Raw genomic sequence first — 12,367 nt, forward strand, 5'->3', positions numbered from 1 at the left:
ATGTCTATAAATATATGCAAGATAAAAACCTTGTACAGATTAAGTCGAGTAATTTTAATAAACGGCATTACTTTGAGTTGTAAATTATTTCTCTCCTCCGACGTCAATGATTGTTTGAATATCGTATTTAATAAAATGGTTGTGATATAGCATTTTAAGCAAAGATGCATTAAAAAAAAAAAGCATTTTACACATACAAAAAAAAATTATATATATCTATATATATAAATATATATAGCCTATTGTCTTCAGCCATGTTGCCTATTGTACATTTTTTAATTCATTTATTTATTTTTATATAAATGTCATGTCATTTTTACGTTACATCACGTTTCTAGTTTGTTGAGAAGTTGATTGATTTCATGAGTGGCATTTGATTGTTCTGTGTAAAATGCTGATTTCTAGTTATGTATAAAATAAAAAGAGAAGAAAAAGGGAAACAAATTTTAAATATTATAAAATAGTTTAAATTTTATAATTATTTATTTGTGAACTTTGAATTATAGCAAAATGTGTCATAAAATAAAGATCTTTACAGCTTTCCAGTTATTGTCTCTAGTGTTTTTTTTTTTTTTTTATTAATTTAAATGATGGGATGCGATTTTGGGATGATGCTTTCCACTCTTAATGAGAATTCTCTCTCGAGTTTTTCCAGTTCCATTTCTGCTTCGGCAATTTTTACTCTTGCCAAGTCTTCGTTCTGATAATAACCGCTGTTTAGATTCAAAAACGATTAAGATAACATTTACAGAGTGGCCCAAAATACACCTACCAGGTTTAATGGTGAGGGTGACAGATCTTAAACTTTGTTCAGAATCAATGTAGTTGCCCTCAACTTCAATATTCATACTACATGGATAATTTATCTTCTCCAAAAGTATAAGGGAAGGACTTATTTATATATTTTCAGTGTCTAGCAGGTGAGAGAGCAAATATTAAACTGGTAAATGAGTATTACAGAATCAATGTATTTATATTCACAAGTGAGAAAACAAACAAAGAACTTATATATCATTGCACAGTTGTAAAGATGGTGCAGTAGTAGGCATACACTCAATCACTGGCTTGATTCAGTGGCCAAGCATTAACTTGAATTTTCATTCACTCACTCACTAGATGCTGAAAGTATAAATAAACTTAAATAAATTTCAAGAATAAAGTGTACCAACTATGGATATAAACCTGAAGAATCCTGATCAGGGGCATAAACATAAATCAGTCAATTCTCTTCTATGGTGCTTTCTATGATGCAAACATCATTGAAGTTTGACGGCAAACACATTGTTGAGCGAACGTTCAAATATCAGGAAGATTAATACATCACGGCAAACTTTGTTGATCATATTTTTTAGGTACAACAACTTGGTAGGTAATTTTGAGCACCCTTTAAAATTATACTTACTGCTGGAAGATTGGCCATGCATTGCAGTTTCATCTGAACGGTATTCAATTTTTCCTTCATTTCTTTTATCGACTGTAATTGATATCTATTATCAATTGAACAATATTTTAACCTTATTGTATAGAGTGTCTAAAATGTTATTGCACAGAGGGAAATTTATAATGACGTTAAAGTTATATGTATGATGTTAGTTGACCAATTGACTGTACTGGATTGCATACAATTTGCAGGTCTCATATGTGGTACCACACATCTTTAATATTATTACAAATTTCTCACTGAACAGTAACTTTCCAGACCAGGTATTTAAAATATCTTTAACATTACCTCAGACTTCTTGACAAGAGTACTGTGATAAATATTTGGATCAATCTGCATCTTCTGTAGATATTTCTGTAAGAAAATTTATTTACTGATAAGCAAAAAGAGTTTCTTTTTAATTTCGAAATGGCAAAACAGGTTTGCTTCAATACAAGATACGATAAATTTCATAACAAAAGTGAAATAAAATAATCCAGAAAAAGATATAATGCATTGACCGGATGTTAAATCGAATCAAAGAAACGAAAGAGTATTTCGCTATTACTGTTTATTATATAAACTTTGTTTCGAGTTTTAGAGGGGAAACAAAATGAGATTCTATCAGTTTGATTTCAATAAAATTCAATTTTGTACAGTTACACAGTTACAGTATGAAGAATTTGATTTTCTACAACTTCAAATGTTATCCAAACTATGACAACACACAATTTGGTATGCGTAAACTTCAACAGGAAATGACAATAATAAAATACACTGTTACCAAAAATTGAAAGTATACTGCAGAGATTACTGTCTGTCTGTTTTAATTTTAAAATATTTGAAGCACTGTCACTTTTGTTACATACAAAAAGTTATCTGGAATATTTATAAAGAGGAAAAGTTCTATTTAAAAAGAAACTTCATGTGTTGTTCAGAAAATCAATAATTTTACTCTTTCTTATTTCTTAATCTAATCAGTTAGGGTGCTCTGCAGGACCTGGGATTGAATCTGGTCAGAACAAACACCTCAGGAATTTTTTGGGAGGTCCGTCCCATTATGAGCTTGCTTAAAAAAGAATAGGGCACCCTCTTAGTGCCTTTATCCTTTTGTACGTATGGTCAAGGCCATTGAGAGGGAAAGCTAGGCATTTTACTATGAAGCTAGAGAAAACTTAGGTGCTGTAGTGGTCATTCACAGACACCTTCCATACTGGTTCCAACAGGTACATTTTTTTCTAATAAATGTACTGTAACTGCTGGAACCAGTAAGGAAGGTGTCTGTGAGTGATTATATTATTTTCCAGCTTTTGCAGTGTTTCAAGTGGCCGTAATGGTCCCTTTCTCTATAAATGAATGTTACTTTCACTAACAAAAAATAAAATCTTTAAGACAGCTATTTATTAATAAAGAAACATTCTCTATGTATTTCATTTGTTCAAAAAAGGAAAAAGAGTCAGCTAAGGAGCTACGAGAGCCCATTCTACTTCTGGACCCCATACCAAGCTTTCAAAAGCATTCTTTACAGTGATATTCTTTTAAGTACAATACTTACAATATTGCTAATTAATGTAAAGAAAAAAATTCTTAATTCTTAGTCAAATGTGCCAACAAAATGTACAAGTGTGGAATATTATTACACAACTGTCAAACAAAAGCTGATAACTTCAACAGGAAAACAATGGCAGCAAACAAAATGGGTACATTCCAGCACGTGTCAGTCTCGGCCACAACCGATGTATCGGCAAATGGTTTAAAAAGCTATTACCAGAACATCTGGCAACCCACCAAGAAGGCAGAAACAAACAACACTACATTGGCATTAGCTGACTTAACTTTGGGTTAATACAGATGAATAGTAAAACTGGTATTAATAATATAACCAGGGAAGCAGCCATATTCTTTTCATATCTACAGCCCAATGAGTGCATCAGTTGCTAACTGACAAACTCGGTGAACACTGGAACACATTTTATTGATAGTACATTGCAGTTCACTAGTGCTCTGTTTGGTGCATATTAGAATGTGCCCATTGGCAACACTTCTTTTATGACACCATATATAAATTTGTTAAGTATCGGACCAATCTTACTGTAGGCTTTGGTCAGCAAGGCCACGTGTATATAAATAAGTAGCTTGCAAAACTAGATGCGGTTCAAAAAAAAGGAAGATCGTAATTTGAATTTAATAAACTGTTTAAAAATTGGATTTCTTAATGGAATGTCATTCCGAAGGTCTTTTTCATATATTCTTTTTATTTAAAGTTCTATTCTAATTACAATCTGGACTTGAACGTTGCAGGTTAGAACCCGATGACGACCATCTAAGATGGTTGAAAACGTTTGTTTGCCTATTAAACTGTTTATGTTACTGGATTTTTGGTGTTGGTAAATTTATTTCCGAGTTACACCCAATTTTGCAAGCTGTTTATTTATGAATAATATATATTCTTTTTGTTTAAAAAGTTTCTTTTAAACATTTCAAGAGAATGTTATTTAAAAATTTATTATAAAAGATTAAATTTTTTATACTACTTTCAAGAAGAGAAAATTAAATTTCAAATTTAAATATATATTCAATATTAAAGCATCATTTGCTCACATCATGTACTGCCTTTTGTCTTTATAATCGTTATAAAGTGTTATTGTATTACTAAAAAAATCAATTGTCTACAAGATTCTAAAAATAATTTAAGCTATAAACCTCTTAAAGTATTAATACGGGAAGCTTTAAGTCAACTTTAATATCGAGAAGTTTTTTAAACGTTTACTAAAAGATTCATATAACATTTTGTAAATAATTTTTATTAAAGTTTACATTTAAATTTTGAGGAAATATATACGATACTCTAGTCCAACTTTATATATTGATATCAGACAGTAATAGAGTATGAGTAGGAAAGGAAAAAAAGAAAAAGAGAAGATGGGAAGAGGAAGAGGTAGAGGAAGAAGAAGAGAAAATACAAGAAAGAAACAAAACTGTTCCTAATTACTTTGTGAAATTACTTTGAAGACATTTTAAAACATATTGATAAATAAAAGTTAATAATAATAAAAATTCATTCGGGGATTAAAAATAATACATATTAATTCCATTTACAAACTAAACAAAATGTGTTTAATTACTGTAAACAATTTTTTGCAAAAGGAAATTTAATTGTTTAGCAGTATTATAATTAAAAAAACAAGAAAAAAGAGCATGAAATTAATAACATTGTAACAAATGAAACATGATAAGAGAGATGGAATGAAAATTTAAAAACTTTTATATAAATATATTTAAATTCCAAATTTAATTACACTTTCTTTTGTTTTTAAGATATACAAAAAACAAAAAGAAAGAAACAGGCTTGAAAAATTACTTTCAAATATGTAAAGAGTTTTTGTTTATTTTAAGAAATAACAGAAATTAATAGAATGCATTAAAGTAAAATATATAGTTTAAATTCATTTCTGTGATTAACATTCCAAAATATCTAACTGTAATTATGGAACTAGTATGACAAATATTTAAATATATTTTTCCCCCGCATTTTTATATTAAGAGTGATTAAATGGTGAAGATAATACACCGGCGCCTGGCAAGCTATCTAGCCAGTTGCAGTTACATCCATTACGTGTGATCCCGATTCACAACGGAATCGGCCTGTAGATGCAAGGAAATGGAGAACGGCAGGACATTGTTTCGCCATTCCTGTAGCATTTTTTTAACAACCCCATTATGAATTTAACCAAGCCCACAATGAGTTACTGGGCCATGAGGGATAAAGCCTGACACGTCTGGAGGGCCACACCAAAAATTCCTGGATTTAATCCCAGGTCCGCACAGAGTGGTATCGTGTTGAACCACTTGACTATTAGGTCATTGATGTATAGTAATTAAAACATTTAATGTTTTAATTACTAATGATTAATAATTTTATAGTTTGTTATCAGATGTTTTTGGTAAATGATCAAATCACCTTATCTATAAAAAATTCTATACAAAATAAAGAATCTGCACACATTTTAAACCTTTTTGATAATTCTAAATTAATTTATTATAGAAAATATGCTGTGAAAATGTAAATATTACTGAATATAAACTGATTTAGCTAAAAAAATTTTCACAGTAATTATTTATTGGCCATTTTTAAGCAAGTGAAAGTATTTCTTAATGATAGATTGATGAGAGGCATTAAATACAATAATAGATTGTGTAGTAACCTTAACTTATATGTAGTTCTGACTTGCAATCGAGTTGACCAGGTGTCGAGAAATAAAGCCCGACATATCAAATTGGACTAGCTATAAAAAATTCTTACAGTTCCGACTTGGATTCTTCAAAGTGCAAGCAGATATTTCCGACTACTTTGGCCATCCAAATGACAATTTTTCTTGATAAATAACATTGAAAAGTCACAGGCGAAAACAAAGTTTTATTCGTAACTCCTTACCAGTTTTTTCTTTTTGAGAAAATAAATCTTGACTTTTTTTTTTGGTAAAAGATCTGAAATGTTATTTCTAATAGCAGCTTTATAAATCATACGAGAAAGTTTGCTTTATAACAGAAGATAGAAATCAGCGGCTTTCTAATTCATCTAAATAAAAATAAGAATTTGTTGATTGAAAATATGCTGTAGGTTTTAATTAAATATCTGCATGTCAGTGTGCATATGTGTACTGTCTGCTTAAGCATGAGGACACTTATCACGCTCTCTTCAACCTTTTCACTGTCGTACCTCAGGAATACCCGTCCCAGAATTTTCCTAGTTTCATCGCTGGATTTCCCTGTGTCATCTTATGTTTCGTGTTTGTACTATATGTGCATGCATTGCTTGCTCTTTGCTGCACTTGCTTTGTATATATTCTCCTGTATCTTTCATTTTTATTATTTTTACTACCATTTTATATTTTTACTACTTCTGTACATACGCGTTTTCCTTTGTATTTATTTTTCATGTATGTTTCATGTATTTTGTGTTATGTTATTGTATTTACACATTTGTTACTTGTACTGTATCCCATCTTTTTCTGACATTGTACTCATGCTTGTTTGTATTTTCCCAGTTATGTTATATGGCACCAGTTATGTACCCTTTGTATTTCTTGGTACCTTACAATAAAAATAAATGAAAATGAATGAATGCATATGTGTACTTTAAATTTTAACATTTTCTGAATATTTTTCGGTCTCTTTCCACCTTGGGCACATTAGTTGCCTTTATTAAGCCCATTGTGACCACATCCACAACAGAGCAGCTGGATAACAGGACATGTGGTCCAACATATCCTAGACAGACCACTCAAGAAAAATTCTCAAGGAAGTTAGTACATTAGTGAAACATCGAAAAAGAAGTAAACATTTTATTAAGTACGAACAAAGAAAATATAAGTTTACCTCTAAGTGGTTTAATTCTTTATCGTATTCTTTGACTTTTGACTTTAAAAATGAAGAATATTTCTTGTTATTGTGAATTTCGGGAAGATTTTCTTTCCACCACTCCTCGGCTTCTTGAAGCTCTCTGAGTTGAAAATTAGTTGATACTCGTTACTATCGGAAAAGATTTTTAAAATATTAACTGTACCTTTCTAACTGCTGTAGCTTCTGCTGCATTGCTATGGAATCCGAAGATAATTTTCCCGAAATTTTAGATTCGTCTTTATGAGTCTCGGAAATTTTCGAAGTCTCTTCGAAAATCCTTTCCATTTCGTGTATAAAACTACAGAATACTTTTAATATATAATTATACATGTAAATAATATTTATATGTTTTTAAAATATCGAAATGCTTCTCCGTACCTGCTAAGAGATGTATTTTTTAACTTAAGAACACTTGCAACCAATGCTAGTCCAGAAATATCAGAGTGTAGTTGAGTGTGGAGGTTAATTTTAACTTGTTGAAGGATTTTTGAAAGTTTTTCGGCTACCAAAAAATCAAAATTCTTATTATTAAAACAATTTAGAATTAACAGATGATAAATAAATAAGATTATTTTTGCTTCATTTGTATTATTCAGAATGAATAAGGTTTTAATTAAAATAAATTACTTTAAACTTTGAGATGAGTTGTTATCAATGGAACTAAATACAGGGCACATGTAAAGTCCTTATATACCAAGGTGTAGTAATATGCAACACACAGCAATGAATGCAACATGAAGACAGGAAAATGAGATATATACATTATAAACAAACACACAGAAAATACACATTTTACTGCTTGACCTCATATCAATGAAAATCATAACATCACACAGAATCTATATTTTAGTGAGGTGTTTCTGACTTTATAGATTACAGATTGCTTCCACTATACAACAATAGGGATTACTAAATAAAGGACTGAGTAATAAGGTTTTAAAGAAACTCCATAAAAAAAGAAAAGGACCATCCATTAATTACATATACTGTACAGTATAAGAGGGCAAAAAATACATCATTGTATACAATTGGGAGGGAGAAGGTTGAGGCATTGTCTACATTGTCCTTTTTGTTTAGTGGTATTAGTGGTCTACATTGTCCTACATTGTTTAGTGGTATTAGTGGTCCATAAACTGTTATATTGTACATGTAAGTAATGGGGAAGAGGTTTGCTAAAAATACATCCATGTACATAACAGGAGAGGAGGTCAAAGAGTAGTTCAAAAAATTTCCTTGTTGCAAATGAAAGCATATATATCAAGTCTTTAACAGTATCTTGATCTTTCAATATGTAATTCTACAAACATCAATGTGTTAAATCTTCATTCATGTCTTACCTTCTTTAGCACATATTCGTCAGTCTGGCAGATAGCTTAAATATATGCTGGAGAAAGTATGATGTAAATTTATCACATTGACATGTTCAGATTGACATATAGAGCCCATATTGAGGAATTTAAGATACTATTCAGAACATACTGAATGCAAGCAAACATTTTTATCGCAGAAATTATGCAGTTAATCTGAAGTAAAATATATAAGTTGTCAACATCACTTTGACTCAACAGTGATTCTAGATATGATCAGACCATGCAGCCAAACAGAATACCGAGAGGCAATGAATTCAAAATTAACACTATTTATATTGGGTACAATCCAGTATGCATCAGACTCAACCACAATTAATGCACTGGCGAGCAGTTTAATAAGCTTTTACTGGAATATCTGAAATCTAACAAGATGGTGGAAGCAAGTGGCACTATATTTGCAGACTTATTTTGTCAAAAATAACCTATCAATAGTAAAAATAGTGATGATAATATAACTGCAGAAGCAGTCATATTGCATTCGTTACAACTCACCACATCCACAGCCCGACGACTTCACTGGTGTAGCGACTGACGTACCAACGAAGTCGATGGTAAAAATCTAAATGTATTTTAGTACATTGCAGTTCATCAATGCATACTGGAATGTACCCATCAATTAGCAAGCCTGGGCACACCAAAATTTCTTGCACAGAATGCAGATAAATCTAGATTCTGTATTGTTGACTAACCAAATACAAAATTCAAATATACTACGCACAAGCACGTCAAGGGATCTCCTCAAGCATAATTCAGATTAAAACTGCTTTCCTTGCAGCAGGAATTCTAAAAACATTTCAACTCACTCCATATTTTCATACAAAACATTATGTTTGTCCTCGACAGCATTCATTTTATGTAATAAATTATGAAATTTTATTTTTTATATTAATAAATGAAGTTCCTTAATAATAAAATTTCTGATCTTTATTTTATTCTTTTACAATTCCTTACAAAATATTGTTTAAATACAATTTTACTTATTTATTTTAAGGAATTTATTGAAGTAAAATTAATTCTATTTTAAGAAATTCTTTTAAGGAATTAAAGTCGAATAAAGGACAACTTTTAAGGAATTAATATTTAAAAAAATAATTAATAAATTAAAATGTGATAATTGAATTTTTGTTTCACATCTAATTGTGTTAGCAATTAAAAAAAACTAAATAGCTAATTGCTTCTACAATTAAAACAAAAAGTTGATTCAATTAATTTAATTTAATTAAAATAAGTAATTACAAAATATAATAAAATAATACCTGTTAAAATTAATTACTTTACTAATATTTTCTTCCCACTCATTTTAATAATCTGAATAACTGGATTTGATAATTAATTAAATCATAAATTCCTTTTAATTATTCACATCATTGCATTTTAATTTTAAAACAAATACAAATATACATTTTATTCATTTTAAGATGTGATATGTAAAAAGAAAAAGAATATAAGATAAATGGCAGATTTTTATAAATTATTGTATTATAGAAATTAACTAAACTTGATACCACGTTGAGTGGTGGTTAAGGTAAATGTTTACCTCTCTGGGAACCTGGGTTAGAGGCAGAGAGGATTAAAAAAAGAACCGAGTGGCAATCTCATTTATCTATTCATATAGCAAATATCAATCAAGTATTGCTAATAAATATAACGTTGTGTGTAGACAAACTTGCATCTTGAACGTTTTTAGAAGCCTTAGTTAAGTTAAATGTAACTAGAATAAGCTAAAAGGTTGCAGAATATAGAATAAACAATGTAGATAAGCCAAGAGGATGTAGGCTATGTTAAGTATTGTCTGTGACCATTTGCTATATGAGTTTGACAGCTGCATGAATTTAAGTGTCCTCTTGTAATTCTATCCCGATAAAATGCTGAAAAACTGGTGATTAATCTGTGCTATATTTAAGTAATAAGCACTAAATATTATTATTATTTTATCTGTATTTCTCCCTCTGATAAGGATGTTTCCCTAAATCAGTAATAAGGATTGCTTTATATAAATGAAAGAAATGCAAATACTACCGACTAAATAAATAACTAGAAATTGTTGAATTTTCTAGGTTATTTTTATTTTAAAATTTTAATTTTAACATAAAAGTAGCAATCAATCTAGACCCAAGATCTTCAAGTTTCTGGTTATTATTAAAAAACCTGTTCTTAACAATAGGTTTTCTTTTCGATTTTATAATAAGTTACATTAAAGTTTTCAATTAATAATGTTTTAAACATCATATTACATTCTCGTCCCAGCTTTTATGTTGCTACTCATGTACATACAGAATAAGAAACATATTGGAACTAGCTGATTTATTGTAGACCTGTAAAACAGATCTTAATGCAACAGAGAAAAAAATATTAAACTAATAATTAAATATTTTCAAGTGGATGAGAATAATCACGACTTATGTATAATATAATATAATATTATTTAATGACAGATAAAAAATGTGTGTGATTCTAAATTTTGTAATGTTGTTTACTTGCACATTTAGTCATTTCTATTTGTGTAGACCTAATGATAATTAGATATTAACCAAAAATGTTGAACTTGGCAAGTAATTTTTCTGTAATCAGACAGTAAAAACTTGTTAATTACTTCATAAAGTTTCAATAAGAGTAAATGATATAGGCTAGCTGCTTAGCACGTTAACTGCCATCCAGTGCGCCGGTGGTCATACTAATTTAGGGCCGTACAGAGCCATCCAACTGCCCAACGTCACAATAATCAATGTAGTTTCACTCAAGGTTAAATTACCCTGGCTTTGTAAGACTTTGTTTTACATCTTAGTGGTGGCCTCTCGCACACATCTATAAAGCTGGCTCCGACTGCCGGCCATCGTACGGCCTCGTGAAGTGGTTTGACGGCCGGCGGTCGTAGTGAAACTACATTGGTTATAGCGATGTTGGGTGGTCAGATGGCTCTATACAGCCCTAATTAGTACAATCACCGACACATCGAATGGCAATTAATGTGTTAAACAATAATTTTTATTCAATATGACTCAGTATATGTTTTGTATTTCATCTTTTTGGCTCTTTCCATTCTGTGGGCAATAAGAGAATCTTTTTCATATTTATCGTGGGTTTGGCCAGGCCCACAATGGGGGTAAACAAGTGGCGCGAGATGGGACAACCAGATTAATACGATACAAAGGTAGATATTCTACCTCGGGGGTCAACAGCCTTTTTGTTACTAAGGCACAGTAAAAATTTTAAAACCATCAAGGGCACATAGTTTAATTTTTGAAAAAAAATTGTGATGTTGTAATAAATAAACAAAATAATTATGTTTTGAAGTATGTATGTTTATACAAAATAAAGTTTATAAATACATGTAATAACTAAAAAGTGAAAATTAAAAGTATATACATAAAATAACAAAATTTTGTTTTGCTTACTGATCATTTGCAATATTCAAACCAAATTAGTGTAAAACAGTATTGCATAAGTTAAATTAATTTATTTGATTAACCTGTACACAGAATGCTTTTATCTTAACAGTTTGATTAAAGCATTGATATCTAGAGTCAGACGTTATGGTACAAATGCAGCTGTGAATGAGGAGGTTGGGATCGTATCACAGCTATAGATAATGCCTACAGGAATAAAAAATTCAAAAGGAATTGAAGTAACTCTTCACAAGATATAACCCACAAAATCAACCTACCTGGAATTTGGGTCCCACAGTCTTTGAAGGCCTGTGGGACCTAAATCCTCATTCAGAACTGCAATTTTACCCATTTATGATAGAAAAATATATACATATTTACCAGCTATATTGTATTCTGCAGCAGAATTCTTCAAATAGTTCATAATTATCTGGGAATGTTTTTCTTTCTCTTGACAGCGAATCATTATAGACGAGAGAATGTTTAAAGTCCTGTTATTAATTTCAAATGTTGGTATATTTTCATTTTGATAAATAGTTTTCAACCAGTTATGAATCTCCTAGGGGGGAAAAATGTTAATTGTTCTTATCTATACACAAATAATGCTTAAATTATAATTAAATTTGCATCTGTAATTAAAAATAATTATAAAAAATTCCGATTTTCTCACTTGTATTTGTATATTAGAGCTCATGGCTTCAATTTGTAAACAAGCTATCACGTACTGTACACTTCACCTCTATAAAATCAAATTCAAATATTTGCGACGGAAGCGCCATCTGTGTCAA

General features: G+C 30.2%; 1 protein-coding gene across 2 annotated transcripts; it reads right to left on the reverse strand.

Moving 5' to 3' along the window:
• Window positions 1-464: 464 nt before the first annotated feature.
• On the reverse strand, window positions 465-12,308 carry LOC136969096 (HAUS augmin-like complex subunit 1). Of its 2 annotated transcripts, none has more exons than XM_067263201.1 (8): window positions 12,250-12,308; window positions 11,961-12,138; window positions 7,202-7,325; window positions 6,987-7,121; window positions 6,800-6,923; window positions 1,730-1,795; window positions 1,403-1,474; window positions 465-700 (listed from the first exon to the last, which is right to left on the reverse strand). In XM_067263201.1, exons 1-8 carry the CDS (start codon window positions 12,271-12,273, stop codon window positions 584-586), a joined length of 840 nt encoding a protein of 279 aa, XP_067119302.1. In that variant the 5' UTR covers window positions 12,274-12,308; the 3' UTR covers window positions 465-583. The 2 variants fall into 2 exon arrangements, with proteins under 2 accessions (XP_067119302.1, XP_067119301.1); XM_067263200.1 differs by having other exon boundaries at window positions 1,403-1,487.
• Window positions 12,309-12,367: the final 59 nt, after the last annotated feature.

This window comes from Centruroides vittatus, unplaced genomic scaffold (genome assembly GCF_030686945.1).
Source record: "Centruroides vittatus isolate TY-2023 unplaced genomic scaffold, ASM3068694v2 contig_17, whole genome shotgun sequence".
In the NCBI taxonomy this organism is placed as follows: Eukaryota; Metazoa; Arthropoda; class Arachnida; order Scorpiones; family Buthidae; genus Centruroides; species Centruroides vittatus.

Excerpts from the sequence above, each read along its gene's own strand:
- LOC136969096 (XM_067263200.1), bottom strand. The coding sequence starts at position 12,273 with ATGAGCTCTAATATACAAATACAA. Across the intron at positions 6,924-6,986 it reads AAGCTACAGCAGTTAGAAAG|AGAGCTTCAAGAAGCCGAGG; the intron begins GTACAGTTAATA and ends TTTTCAACTCAG. Across the intron at positions 701-1,402 it reads GCATGGCCAATCTTCCAGCA|AACGAAGACTTGGCAAGAGT; the intron begins GTAAGTATAATT and ends GGTTATTATCAG.